Genomic DNA, 14,364 nt, shown 5'->3' with positions numbered 1-14,364 from the left:
TCTGTGGCTTTTCTCACACACACTCACACACATTTATTGTTTTTAATGTCTGTATAAACCAACAAATCTCATTTAGTTCATTCATGCAGCACAATGTCTTGTTTTGTCCACAAACTAAAATTAATTGGTTTTTAATGATTTCTTTGTTATATGGAGCAAAGAAACCAGACAATATTCACATTTAAGAAACTGAAAAATCAGAGAAACCCTCAAACCGATTAATCAAATAATCATTGCAGCCCAATCTGAAATATTTCATTCATTGATCATCATTGTAAAATGAGAGCTGTTTTGAATAAGTGGGGCTTGAATGTTTCTGCCAAAGGTGTTCAGCTGGTTGTAGCTTTACCTAAATGTCCATAAATCCTTCAATGAGTCCTTCAATGATCTGAAAAGAGGAAAATGAGACGCAGTAAAGAAGTGTCTGTACCATTGAGTCATTGAGGCACTGTGGTTTAAATTAAACTGAGGAGTCAGTTCTAATAAGATAATATAAGATAGTCCTTTATGCATTTTACTGCTTTTTTGCTATTTTAGTGAATGTTTGCTGCCATTAATTTTCTGCACAAACATCCATTTTCATTGCAGAGCTAATCCTCATTTTTTGCCAGCTGCTGTTGAACAAACAACAACTATAATTCCCTCCTGTGTCAGGACACCTTTGCCACTTCACTTAAGCAGCACTTCCTGTCCTGTCTGTTGAACAGTGAAGAGACCAGGTCTGTGTCCTCCACGACGACTGGTCCACTGCAGTACTGCTGCTGCTGCTGCTCTGAGAACTGTAGATGATGATCCCCTGGTATCTGAGTTTGTGTGAGGGCTTGCAATGGACACAGCTCTGTCTTAGGACAGTGGGAGATGATGACTGATAGAGGGGGGCCTGACGCCGCCACCAGTCCTCCCCCTACAGGAGAGATGTATGTCGGACAGTGGTAAGTGCTTTCACAGCTGCTGCTGCCACTGTGTTCAGTGAAAAACTGAAAGCTGAGGCCGTTTGCCTTCAGCCTGATGGAGTCTGTGACGCTGTTGTAAGTGGAGTTGCGTTTACTGCTGCCACTCTCAAACATCTCGTGCTGGCCCAGGATATGGCGCCGGATAATCCTACGGAAGGTCAGTCTGAACTCCTTGATTCGGTAGGCGTAGATGAAGGGGTTGACCACAGAGTTGGCGTGAGAGAGGATTATGGCCAAATACATGATCCAGGATAGAGGACGCTCACATAGAGGACAGAAGAGGGTGAAGCAGTTGATGATGTGTAGAGGCAGCCAGCAGACGGCAAACAGCCCCACAATGATGGCCAGAGACTTGGCTGCCTGCACCTCTTTCTGCAGCGTGGAGCGAGACTTCTCACCATGAAATGCTTTCAGCTCAATCAGTTTGAGCTGGTGACGAGCGGCCATGAAGATACGCAGGTAGATGGCCAGCATCAGCAGCAGAGGAATCAGTACACAGGCAAAAAAGTTGAAGTAGACCATGTACTCCATGGTCACCACCTTCTCAAACAGGCACTTCATCAGACCAGGCAGACAGGTGCTGTTTTCGGCAGGTTTTGGGAGCGTTGACTCGAGCCCCTCGTGCCAACCCATCATCGGGGTCAGACCGATGACGATGGATAAAACCCAGCAGATGGCGATGATGCCTTGGGCTCGCTGGCCTGTCACCAAACTGTTGTATCTGAGGAGGAAGATGATGCAAAATACCAAATATCAGCTTCATCTGTCACAGATTGGCATGTGTTTTTTTTTTTTTAACTACAATCTATAGTCCTGAAAAATAAGCTTTCCATGATAGACACAAAACTGTACGCAACCATCTTACACTCAATAAAAGGGTTAGGGTTAGGGCAATACACAGTTGTGGAGAGCAGCTCCAGGTCACGTTTACACTTTTAGAAACACAACACACATCTGTGAACATCATGTTATCTGAAAAACATATGATATCCTTATCAATGTCCTCTGAAGTCAACCATCTGCAATCAAAAAGTAGGAATGGCTCTGTCCGACACCTACATGCTAACTTTGAGTATCTTCCAATGCCAAAATCAGTCTGATTCAGTCATTTCACATATTTTAAACAAGTTTTGTTTGCATTACACATTTGTCCTGATGCATTTAGAGCTGATCTGTGTAAAGAAGAAATACACAGCCAACAATTAAAAGATAGAAATGCTTGTACTGATTTTTGTTTGATCTTAAAGATCACACTGGATATTATTTTTATTCTTTTTCCCGATATCCAAGCCCGACCCAATGATTTTGACCAGTATCAGAGCTATAAGCTAAAGTTCTTTAAATATAAATAAAATGCTGTTTGATTTGCCCTGAGTTGGCTATATTACACTGGTCTTCATGCACAGAGCAACCGTCTACAAAGTGTTACACCAAGAAAGGAAAAATTTTAATAACTTCATTCACATCTACTGGTGAACTCTTACTTTGAAAATGTTGAATTAGTTTAATTTTGGTGAATTAATTATAGGCTTTCTCTTGCTTGTTCAATAAACGTCTTATGCAGAGTAATGTCAAAATATCAAAAAAATTTCATATTTGCCATTAACTAATAACAATAGGAAATTTGTTAACAAGACCAAGGAGAGGAGAACAATACAGTATGAATGAAGGTTGTGGTATACTGTCAGTAAGAATTTCATGATATTCTCTCTAAGCTATGTGTCTCATTTCCCCCTGGGTTTTCTAACATGCTCGTCTGAACACTCCATGGCACCATTTCTCATCCCCGGAACTAAAAGAGAAAATATAAACAAAGAAAGAGTTTTTCAGGACTCCACAAAGGAAGAGTCTATTTTGAGCGCGTCAGCAGCACAGTGTGGGAGAGCAGCTGAGATGTTTGGCTTGTGTCTATTGCGTTCTCAAGAAGTCAAAGTTGAAATGTTAATGCTGCAAAACAACGACCCCCCCCCCCCCCCCCCCCCCCCGATGCAGAAAACAACGTAGACAAACCCTCATAAATCTTCAGCGGGAGCAGGTTGAATATTTCAGTCTGATGAGGTCACACTCTGTGCTGCAGTCGTGTCATCAGTGGACAGGTTTAATGGACTGTGGTCAAACTGCCCTCAGCAAATGTGAGCATTAAACCCAAGCTGATGCTCAGTCTAAAGAGCGTGACTGAGCATAGTGTTTTAAAACAGCCATAAAGTCACATTACACAGGGGTTTTAGCAGAGAGTCACACAGTCTGTATAAGCAATTAGAGCAACATGCACTGGATTACTGTCAGGGGACATGGTCTCGTGGGAAATGCCATTTCAGGACACTCTTTAGATGATATGTCATTACTGATATATGAAATATAAGTTTTATTGTGAGACCCTCACTGTCTGGGACTCAGAAACAGATGATGAGAAAAATTCCAAAAAAGGAAGAAAAAAAAACAAACAAGTTTGGGCATTTTTTTAAATTCAGTTCATAAAATGCACATGTTTTAAAAGCGTTCTTTATAAATGGTTTATAGTTTAAGGCACAGGTGCAAAGGGTACTGAAATATTCTACTCAAGTACCACTATTTTACTTAAAAGTTACTATAAATTTTACTTTTTTTAGTTACTAAGGGGATACAAATCTCACATTAACTGTTTTTAATTAAAGGCAAACTTTTACAAATTAAAGTGCTGACAAAATAAAACATGTAAACACATAACATAAAACAGGACCACACGGTTGGCGTAGTGGTTAGCGCTCTTGCCTTTGCAGCAAGAAGACCCTGGGTTTGAGCCCCGGGTGGAACAAGGGCTCCCTGTGTGTGCGTGGCGTTTCTCCGGCTTCCTCCCACAGTCCAAAAACATGCAGTTAGGAAACTTAAAATTATAAAACCCTGAAAACTTATATCCTCCTCCTCTTTCTCCTCATACCAAACTCCGTAGAGAAAACTGCAGTTTTTCCATCACGGCACAAAGAAAATGTTGGGATGGGAGTCACTAGATCAGATATCGGACAGATAGAAATGTAAAATCTGATGCAATCCAAAAATCCTTTTTCTCACATGCTTCACTATACACAGACTGTAAAAAATGAGTCACGTTTGGGCTGTTTATGTCCTCTTTTTGGGGAGAACAATATTGGTGACACAGTTGGAGAATGATGTCTTTGAAATGACTCAGCACAAATGTGTTCATAAATGGTCTAAAATGACTGTATCAGACTAATATTGGTATCTGTAGATAACTTGAGTTTTTGACTGACCTGAGTGGTAACTTGATCGCGATGTAGCGGTCAATAGCGATGGCCAACAGACTGAAGATGGAGCTCTGAGTGAGAACCAGCACAAAGCAGGCGATGAAGAGGCAACCATAGAAGTTGGAGCAGAAGCCGATGCTGATAACGATGGAGAAGGGTATCGCCAGGACGCCCACCGCGATGTCGGCCACGGCCAGCGACACCACAAAGAAGTTGGTGATGCTCTGCAGGTTGCTGTTAAGGCATACGGCCCAGCAGACCAGCACATTGCCGAGCACAGAGAACACGGCAATCAGGAGCTCCAGGACGATGTAGAGGACGGAGGCAACAAGCTCTGCCGGCATGGTGAGACAAAAACGAAGAGGTCACTGATGAGGAGGCAGGAAACCTCGACTCAACAACCATAGCTGCAGCCTGGCAGCCTCTGACCTCAGCCTCCTTCTCACCCCCAGTAACAGACAAGACATCCACCAGATTCTCCAGGAAGCTGAGCGGAATCTTGACTTTCAGCTCTGCTCAAACGCAGGATGATTTATCTTTTAGGTCCAGACACAAGAGTCCGCTCCATCCTCTCCTGGTCAAAAAAATCAAACTGTCTCTCCTCCTCCTCCTCCTCCTCCGTCCACTCAAACGTTTTTACTCCTGTGAACTTCTCAAAAGCCGAGATGGAGACTGGATATAAAGAGATGCAGAACTGAAAAAGAGGAAGTGTTTTTTTAGAAACCAGGAAGTAAACCATAACGGACCCATCAGACTATATTTACAACCTACATTTAGACTCGTCACAATGAAAACAGAAGTGTGACAGAAGTGTCAGCATCTGTGTGCATATATATATGTATATATATATATATGTATATATATATAGAATTCCCTGACACATTTCAGAAAACAAAATAACAGAGGAAGAAGTCCTTTTTTCTTACAATCATTAGCTGTCACTAATTCTTACACACTGAATGTCCTATGTTAGGTTTTTAAAAAACAAAAACTTAGAATTTCTGGTTTTATCAATCAATCACATTTTATTGTAGAGCCCATATTATTTGCAAAATCACAGTTTGACTCACAATAAATCATCAAAACATCTATTACCAAAACACAAAAGCTGAAATGTAATGGCTCTATTTTCAATAGGTCTGTGCTCTCTGCCAATTTAGAAAAATAGAACGTGCACATGTTGGAAACAATTCATAGGCTTAAATGTCTCATTCTTGCATTAGTGTAAAGTCATTGATATTTTGATGGTATTTCATGTGCTAATGCTACATACACCACATATTAAACAATGAATAATAATGACATCTTTTATATAACTTCTTAAAACCCATTTTCATACTATCATATTTATTTAATTGAGCCTTTATATTGACAGTTCTTTGTCATATTTTACATCTCTAAAGCTTTTTTATATTTAATTTAATCTTTTATAACCATTATTATACATTCATTCCTCATTGTAACTTATGTTGTTTGGCTTTCATTAACTGCTCTATGAAAGCACTTTGTAAAGTCTGTTTTTAAAAAGTACCATACAAATAAAGTTAGTATCGCTGTTATAATAAAAGAAGTTGTAAATCAAATCACAATCTCTGGGCTTTTAACAAAGGGCAACATCCTCTTTCCTTAACTCTCGACAAACAAACAAACCAGAAAACCCTTTCAGCAGGGAGGAAAAATTCACAAGTGTAGGATGACACAATATACCAGTCGTGAAAAACGCATAAAAAGATAAGTATCTGTGGCACGCTCACCATTAAAAACAAATGCTGACGTTAATGTGAATGATAGAATGTTTAAAGGACAGATAAGGGACATATTTTCATAAGAAAATCCTTTCAGAGGAAAGAATCTCCACTACTTCCTCTGCTATAAACAGCATATAAAGATCAAACATTTCCTTTACGCTCAGTAGAAAACATCAAGTCACATCAGGGCCAGGAAGCTCTGTCAAAGATTCACATGACTTTAGTTTGTATTCAGGTCAGGAAGAATCTTTCCAGACACTTTGAAAGGAGGGATACCCTTCCTCTCCTCTCTTCACCTCCACGCTGTATATTTGTGTTTTCTACTTCACTGATTTCATAATATGCAGCCAAAAGCCAAGTCCAAACACTGCGAGTCTGCACAAAAAGCAACTGCATTACTGAGCAAAAAGGTCACACGGACATTCCAATAGTGATATTCAGTGAGTAGGAGTGAACCTGGTAAATATAGGGAATACAGACCCTCCACATTGACTCATCACAGAGCCTTTATGAGACTGTGGAGCACATTTCTCTGGACAGCAGCTCACGGCATTATTTCATTTTACCTTCATTTCACCAGGAAATGTCACTGATTCTTTTTCGAGGCCCTTAAATCCATGAGTGAGTCTACATTTTACATGCATGACGAGATCCTCAGGAGATGTGAGATTTTCCACAAGGTCCAGAAGCATCGCATCCAAACAAATTAGGGCCAATTCCAATTCCTATCTTAACCCTCAAGCTCAACCCTTATCTTAACTGGCCCTCAAAACCAAGTGTTGAGGGTTATTTTGTCACTTAGAAATGGGACACCCCTTAAAGGTGAAGTAAGTAGTTTATAGTGCCATCTAGAGGAGAGGCTGAAATTTACAACAAAGAACTGCTGCTCTGCTCACCCCCTCCCTTCCCTGAGTGCTACGGTATCCGCAGCTGGTCAAATGTCGATTTTGGGTTATACCTTTAAATGCAGATACGTCTTCAGACTGTAGGGGGCAGAATAACGCCAAAGATGCGTCCAGTCTGTCAACTCCAAAAAAGAAGAAGAAGAACACATTTACGGCACTATTATTTATTACGATCCGTTTGTCAGTCAAGTTATTAGGTTGTCAGTTAGTTATAAGATGATACTCATACAAATACCACAACCAAGGACATATTCAGCTGACAGTTACCACACACCACGGCTTATTGAAAAGTAAACGATAACAAACGATTGCGTGTGCGCAATCGTTAGGCCGGCTATTGACAAAAGATCGTAAAATAAAAATAAATGTTACGCAACAATGACGTCAGTAATCCATAATATGGGCCTAAACTAAGATAATACAATGGTTTTCATCATTTTTATATCTCTATTAACAAATAAAATTTGTATCGCACTCGCTTCGCTGCTTTCGACGGCATCTTTGTTATGTGAAAACACGCAATGCATTATGGGTAGACCTTGCTCCCAAGGGTGGTCTCGGAAAATCTCAATATTGAGGGTGATACAGCGCACATTTTTGAGATTGAGGGTTAAGATTGAGGGTTAAGCAAGGAATTGGAATTCACCCTTAATGTTGCTTCGTGGCCACCTTGGTAATCTGAAGTTGTACTTAGTCCTGCATCAAACACCTCCCTTCTCAAGTTTTGCCTGACACTGGCGTTAGATTCCTCGATGCCGTCAAACTATTAGCCATAAAAGGCTTGGTGTGTGCGTGCGTGTGTGTGTGGAGGCTGAATTCCCTCAGAGGGGATTTCGTCTTGAGGTTACAAAACATTTCAGGAGATAACAGCTGTGCTGGAACACAGAGGTCTTTGCTCTCCCACTCAGCCTTTTCCCTCTGGGTTGGGTGACACCATTACCAAAGCCTTGTTGTTTCATGGACATTACTTATCAGAGAGACTTCTGTCTTTTTGATCTTTCTATTTGGTTTACAAACAACACTCTTATTGGTCAACACCTGTGCTGAGTGACCTGGGGTATTCATCTAGTCTGTCTTGATTCCATGTGTCGTCTCTTGGTGTTGTGTTTCACACAAACCCTGGAGCAACAAAAACACAAATCCCCTGGGTCAGTAGTGGAGATAATGACTCGAAAACTACAACAGTGTGAGACATCCTCTTTGGACAAGATATCCTGTGATGGAATGATGAAACATCTCAGAGACAGAGATAAAAAAGAAAGAAAGAAGTGACACAAAGTGAGGACAGACTCTGGTTCACATTAGCCGCTTAAAGGCAACAGTGTGCGATCACTCCTCTCTTTCCCAAGAGCGCAATGGTGTGTTTCTGTCATGTTACAGTTCGGTTTGGTATGATGGAACGAAGCAGACGAAATGAGCCTAAACTAAATTGATTAAGCAATAAAAACGTGACAAGTCTGTTAAAGTTTGAGTGAATTTGCTCCAAACTGTGCTGATGCAAAAAATACCAGCATTGTACTTACACCTACAGTTTCCTGCCAACAAGCACTTTGATGCTGTAGGTGACAGCACGGCTGCTGACAGTGACTCTACACTTATATAGTCATGTTTATTCATATGACTGTAATCTACCTACTTGTTCTATCATGGTCTGTACTGGGCTGCTTCTTTTTGTATTTTACACATAACCAGAATATGTTTTATTAACAACATACAAACACAGCAACAAGAAAGGAAGGTTTAAAGATGCTTCAGGATCAATAAATCTTAAAAGAATTGAATTATTTCTTGATAACCCAATCTTGAGTCGTTGTTTTGTGTGTGTGTGTGTGTGTGTGTGTGTGTGTGTGTGTGTGTGTGTGTGTGTGTGTGTGTGTGTGTGTGTGTGTGTGTGTGTGTGTGTGTGTGTGTGTGTGTTCTTGTACTTGCGTCATTCTGAGGAGCGGTGAGGGTTTTTAACCAACAAAGTGAGGTCATTTTTACAGAGTGAGGACATTTTGGCCGGTCCTCACTTCAAATCACTTCCTTAGGTTGCTATAACATGCTATACTCATTTTTTCAAAAAAAAAACCAAAACATTTTGGGTACATTTTTTTTTTTAAATTTTGGACGATATAGTATACTATGACGTTTTTGTCAAATGTTGGGTCAATTTTTTTTCAAATTTTGGACGACATAATATAGTATGACGTTTTTGTCAAATTTTGGACCAAAAAGAAAAAAAATCTAAAAAGTTTTCCAGCCCTTTCTGCTCTGGGGCTCCACCTGCAGACATTTTATGGTACTGCAACCAGTAGTTCTTTGTAGATGTCATTCATGAAGTAGATATTTGTAATTGTGTTGATTTATAAAGTGGAAATGCTGTGTGTGTGTGTGTGTGTGTGTGTGTGTGTGTGTGTGTGTGTGTGTGTGTGTGTGTGTGTGTGTGTGTGTGTGTGTGTGTGTGTGTGTGTGTGCGTGTGCGTGTTGGTTTTGTTCCCTCAGGTGAGGACAGAGCGACACTTTATCCCAACACACGCCCGGTCCTCCTGTCTCTAGTCCTGGCACCAGAATGAACTGATTTAACTCCAGAATAGCTTTAAAAACATTGGACTAATACTTTGAATGAAATGTTTGCTGCTTTTTTATGAACCACTCACTGTCCTGCACCAAAGTTCATTCAAAAATCAGTGATTTTTACATCACAGGCACATATGTGAGTTGTTGATCCACTGCTTTCTCCATCAGTGACTGTTATCTTCTGAAACAAACTAAAGAAATGAGGCAGCAGTTAAGCAGCACCTCATGTGTCCCCTACAAGCTTAAAATGTGCAGATTTTCTCTATGGACTTTAGAGTCAGAGCAGCATATTTTTAGATCGACTAAATAGTCATGGGTGAGCCTTTTGTTGAGTGGTTAAAAATAATGTAAGAGCTGTAGTAAGAGTGAATATCTGGATCAGGCTGTGTGAAATCACAATAATTCACAAAATAACACATGGGCATATTAATTGTATTATAGGCTAAACCTGAATGAGCACAGGCAGGAGCACAGAAACATCTGGACACAATCAAGTCTAAAAATGTAAATAAAACAGTCAAAGTGTTGTTGCTTTGATTCAGTTTGACTCACCTTTCTGTTGATCTGTGCAAGTCCCACGAAATGTCACTGAGGAAAAGATCAGATCCACGTGGAGCAAAAGTACGTGGGATAAAAGCGCACTCATCGAAAAATAAACGATTTTTTTTTTTTTTTTTTTTTACTTTCCGTATGAAAGTCACTGAGTGAACAGATATTCATTCACTGCTCCTGCCAAGGTGATGACGATGACGATGTGAAGGAAACACGTTATACATCCAGGGCATGATGAACATACAAGAACCGTCCACTCTGTCCACTACATCATGTCCCGGTGATTGAACTTCTCTCTCCCTCTCTCTCTCGCTCTCTCACACACACACACACACACACACAGACCCCTCCCTCTTAAACCATATTGAGGCTGATTGTGAGTCTGTTTCCTCTCAAAGCGGTTGTTATAAATGAGTTGAAAGTCACGAATGCTTTAACTTTCTCACTCACTCAGGGACCTTAATTAACACCAATTCACCTGTCCTCATTATTCACCTGTCCTCATTATTCACCTGTCATCATAATTCACCTTGTCCTTATCATCATTCACCTGTCTTCATCATTCACCTTGTCCTTATCATCATTCACCTGTCCTCACCTGTCCTCATCATTCACCTGTCCTCATCATTCACCTGTCCTTATCATCCACCTGTCCTCATCATACATTCATCTGTCCTCATCATTCACCTTGTCCTTATCATCATTCACATGTCCTCATCATTCACCTGTCCTCACCTGTCCTCATCATTCGCCTTGTCCTCATTATTCACCTGTCGTCATCATTCACCTGTCCTCGTCATTCACCTGTCCTCATCATCAATCACCTGTCCTCATCAATTACCTGTCCTCATCATTCACCTGTCCTCATCATCAATCACCTGTCCTCATCATTCACCTGTCCTCATCATCAATCACCTGTCCTCATCATTCACCTGTCCTCATCATCAATCACCTGTCCTCATCATTCACCTGTCCTCATCATTCATTCACCTGTCCTCATCATTCATTCACCTGTCCTCATCATTCATTCACCTGTCCTCATCATTCATTTACCTGTCCTTATCATTCATTCACCTGTCCTCATCATTCACCTTATCCTTATCATCATTTATCTGTCTTCATCATTCACCTTGTCCTTATCATCATTCACCTGTCCTCATCATTCACCTGTCCTCATAATTCACCTGCCCTTGCTGTCCTCATCATTCACCTGTCCTCATCATCAATCACCTGTCCTCATCAATTACCTGTCCTCGTCATTCACCTGTCCTCATCATCAATCACCTGTCCTCATCATTCACCTGTCCTCATCATCAATCACCTGTCCTCATCATTCACCTGTCCTCATAATTCACCTGCCCTCGCTGTCCTCATCATTCACCTGTCCTCGCCATTCACCTATCCTCATCATTCACATGTCCTTATCATCCACCTGCCCTCATCATTCACCTGTCCTTATCATCCACTTGTCCTCATCATACATTCACCTGTCCTCGCCATTCACCTGTCCTTATCATCCACCTGTCCTCATCATACGTTCACCTGTCCTCATCATTCATGTCATTTGGGGATTAAGTAAATTGGACACTGTAAATTGACCATCAGTGTGAGTGTGAGAGTGAAAGGTTGTTTGTCTCTGTGTCCCTGTGATGGACTGGTGACCTGTCCAGTGTGTGACCCCCCCTTTTGCCCTATGTCATCTGGGAAGATAATTAAATTTAATGTAAAATTATGAACATGTTTGGTGTATTTACAACAGTTTTCCATATGCTATTAAATGTTTGTTTTTTTCAATTTGCATGGCTTATGTTTTTGTTTTGGTAAATATGTATCATTCCACATCTTGACAAACACTTTATATCGTTATTGTGATATTTCCCACAGTGGAACTTTGTTTTTTCACATGACCTCATGAACAGACTGGACACTCATTGGCCCCCAGGTCGTTTGTGTTTGAGACCCCTGACTGAGAGTGTTGTTATTGACAATGGCTGATAATAGGTGACCTGAGACACGTACCATCACTCTCACTGCTGTGACTCTGTAAATGTCCCCAATGTGGGACAAACAAAGGACTTTGTTTGTCTTATATTGCCTTATAAATACTTGTTGCCCCCGCCCACCCATTTGATGCCACTGTATACACACAAACAGCCCCTCAGTAATCAGGTCTGATAGTATCAGATGTATTATCAGATGAAGGAAAGACACAGCATACAAATAAAGTTACACTGCTACAATTCACACAAAGACCAAACAGGCAGAAATACTGCAGATTTACATTGTTCAACTTCACTGAATTGTGCATGCTTTCTTAATATGTTGCTGCCCTTAATGGCATTATTACACTGGTGGAAAATGGTGTCAACTCTGTTGAGTTCAATTACAAACTCAGTTTTCAAACCAAAACATTTAGCTGGGCCAGGCATTTTCTGCTGCCAATAAGCAGCAGGTGATAAAACCAGTGCAAAAATGTAAGGTACTTTTTAAAGTGCATTTTAAAAAAGAAATAAAAAGTATTTTAGTCATATCTGTCCTTCCTATCTCTCTCACATACAATAAAAAATGTGCTAATATTAGCAACAGCATCTGCTTCTATACGAGAACATATTATCATATACGACCCAAAAACATCTAAAAACACTTAAGAACAATCCATTTGGTGTTGTGTTCATGGTCAGTGCTACTGTAGGATCTTTGCGGGACAGTGAAAAGTGTTTCTCTTTTTATTTCTCAGTGTTTCTGCTGGAAAAACACCCCTTACTCCTGGCTGGACCACTAAGAAGTCAGTTGAACTGAAAGACTCGACAAGGACTTTGAACGAGTTTGAGGACACATCCAAGAAACTCCTTCAAAGTCAAGGAAGGATCCTCAAGCTAGCGATTCAGGATGCTCCCCTGGAACTTCATCCGTATCATTTGTTTTAGTGGACTGAAAATGTAAGTTTAAATTGCACTTTTATAAACAATGACAAGTGTTTCAAATGGTCTTTTATTATTATTATTATTGCCCGAAATAAAAACTATTAAAGCAACATAAAACCAGATGAGCTTTCTTTGAAATTAAAAAAAAAAAAAAACACAATTGATTATCATCATCGTGTGCACTTAATACTGTAGCTTAGTCCCTTTAGACACACACACGCACAAATAGCTTTAACTTTTCCATGGGAACATTTGAGCACTGTGTGTAGTGATAAGGATGTTCTCTTATGGAAAAAATAACAAACAAAAAAAACTCTACACCAAAAACACAACGTGGCGCAGAAAAAAAGGCAACATGGAACCAAAAAGACAAACTAATGCAGATTCAGTGGAATTCTCAGAGCATTTTCAAGTAAACAAACATTTAATATGTGTAGCATAATGAAGTAGACCCAACAGAGTCATTATGGACATGGTTCACATTTGCTTTGTGGTGAAGCCACACACTCAGGTCTCAGACAATGCAACATGTCCCTGACGGCTGCATCGCGTTGAGGTGGAATGTGCTACGGAGTGTTCGCCAGTCCCTCAGTGTTCATCAATCACTCCACACCAGCCGTACGATGGACCTCGTAAAGTCCCGGGATCACTAAAGCATGATCAAAACACATTCCGCTTCGAGGCAGGAGAGGATTCAAATCTTTCTGAGGCTCTCAGATGTTCCTGGTGGGAGCGATAAAACATGTGGGGCCCAGTGATGGAATCGAGCAGAAAGCGGTAAAACTGCTGGCTGATAATCCTCGGCATCACAAAATCCATCAACAGAGAGTTGACAATTTTAAAAGCCATTAAATAATTCAGTCACACTCTCTCTCGTACATTAAAACAAAGTGTCACTGCTGCAGGCTCGAGTGCTAACTTCAAACCACTGAGTGTTAAATGCTGCCATACATGTTGGTGTTGGTGGCTGGAATAAAAGTGATTTCTACTGTTGTTATTGATCACCTCCACCAGACATGCGAGGGAGTTCCCCCAACTTCCCAAAATAGTTTTCACCAAAATGACCTTGTTTGAGGAAGTTCCCCCGCCCTCACACGTGTCTGATGAGGAAAGATCACCACAGTCTGATCACGACACATCACAGTTTCACCAACTGTTAAGGCAGGGGAGTTAGTGTGGAGTAGAAAAAGCTTATCGCAGTGCAGCTACTTACTGTCAGGTCTAATAAATTCATATACACTTCAGACACACAGGAGTAAAGCAGTGACCTCACTACAATGATTGGGAACCGTGCAAATAAATATATAGTGAACTTGGTTTTGCGTGAGGCACAAGTGACTCGCAGCAGTCAGCAGCATTTAAAGTAAGTAACAGCCGACTGAAATCTGATGAAATGACAAATGTGTGCTACATAGTTGCTCTGTGTGATAGTCATACTTAAGAGTTCTTCAAAACCTACCCCTCTAATTACAGCATCAGCA

General features: G+C 40.6%; 1 protein-coding gene across 1 annotated transcript; it reads right to left on the bottom strand.

Moving 5' to 3' along the window:
* Positions 1-650: 650 nt before the first annotated feature.
* On the bottom strand, positions 651-4,539 carry adora2aa (adenosine A2a receptor a; the record flags this gene model as incomplete). The annotated part of the gene is made up of 2 exons (XM_083886815.1): positions 651-1,674; positions 4,202-4,539. The coding sequence occupies 2 exons, from the start codon at positions 4,537-4,539 to the stop codon at positions 651-653; spliced, it is 1,362 nt and encodes a 453-aa protein (XP_083742941.1).
* Positions 4,540-14,364: the final 9,825 nt, after the last annotated feature.

The sequence above is a fragment of the Microchirus variegatus genome, assembly GCF_963457635.1.
Source record: "Microchirus variegatus genome assembly, chromosome: 3".
In the NCBI taxonomy this organism is placed as follows: domain Eukaryota; kingdom Metazoa; phylum Chordata; class Actinopteri; order Pleuronectiformes; family Soleidae; genus Microchirus; species Microchirus variegatus.
Note: the sequence above shows the minus strand (reverse complement) of the source record. Positions and strands in the feature narration are given on the sequence as shown.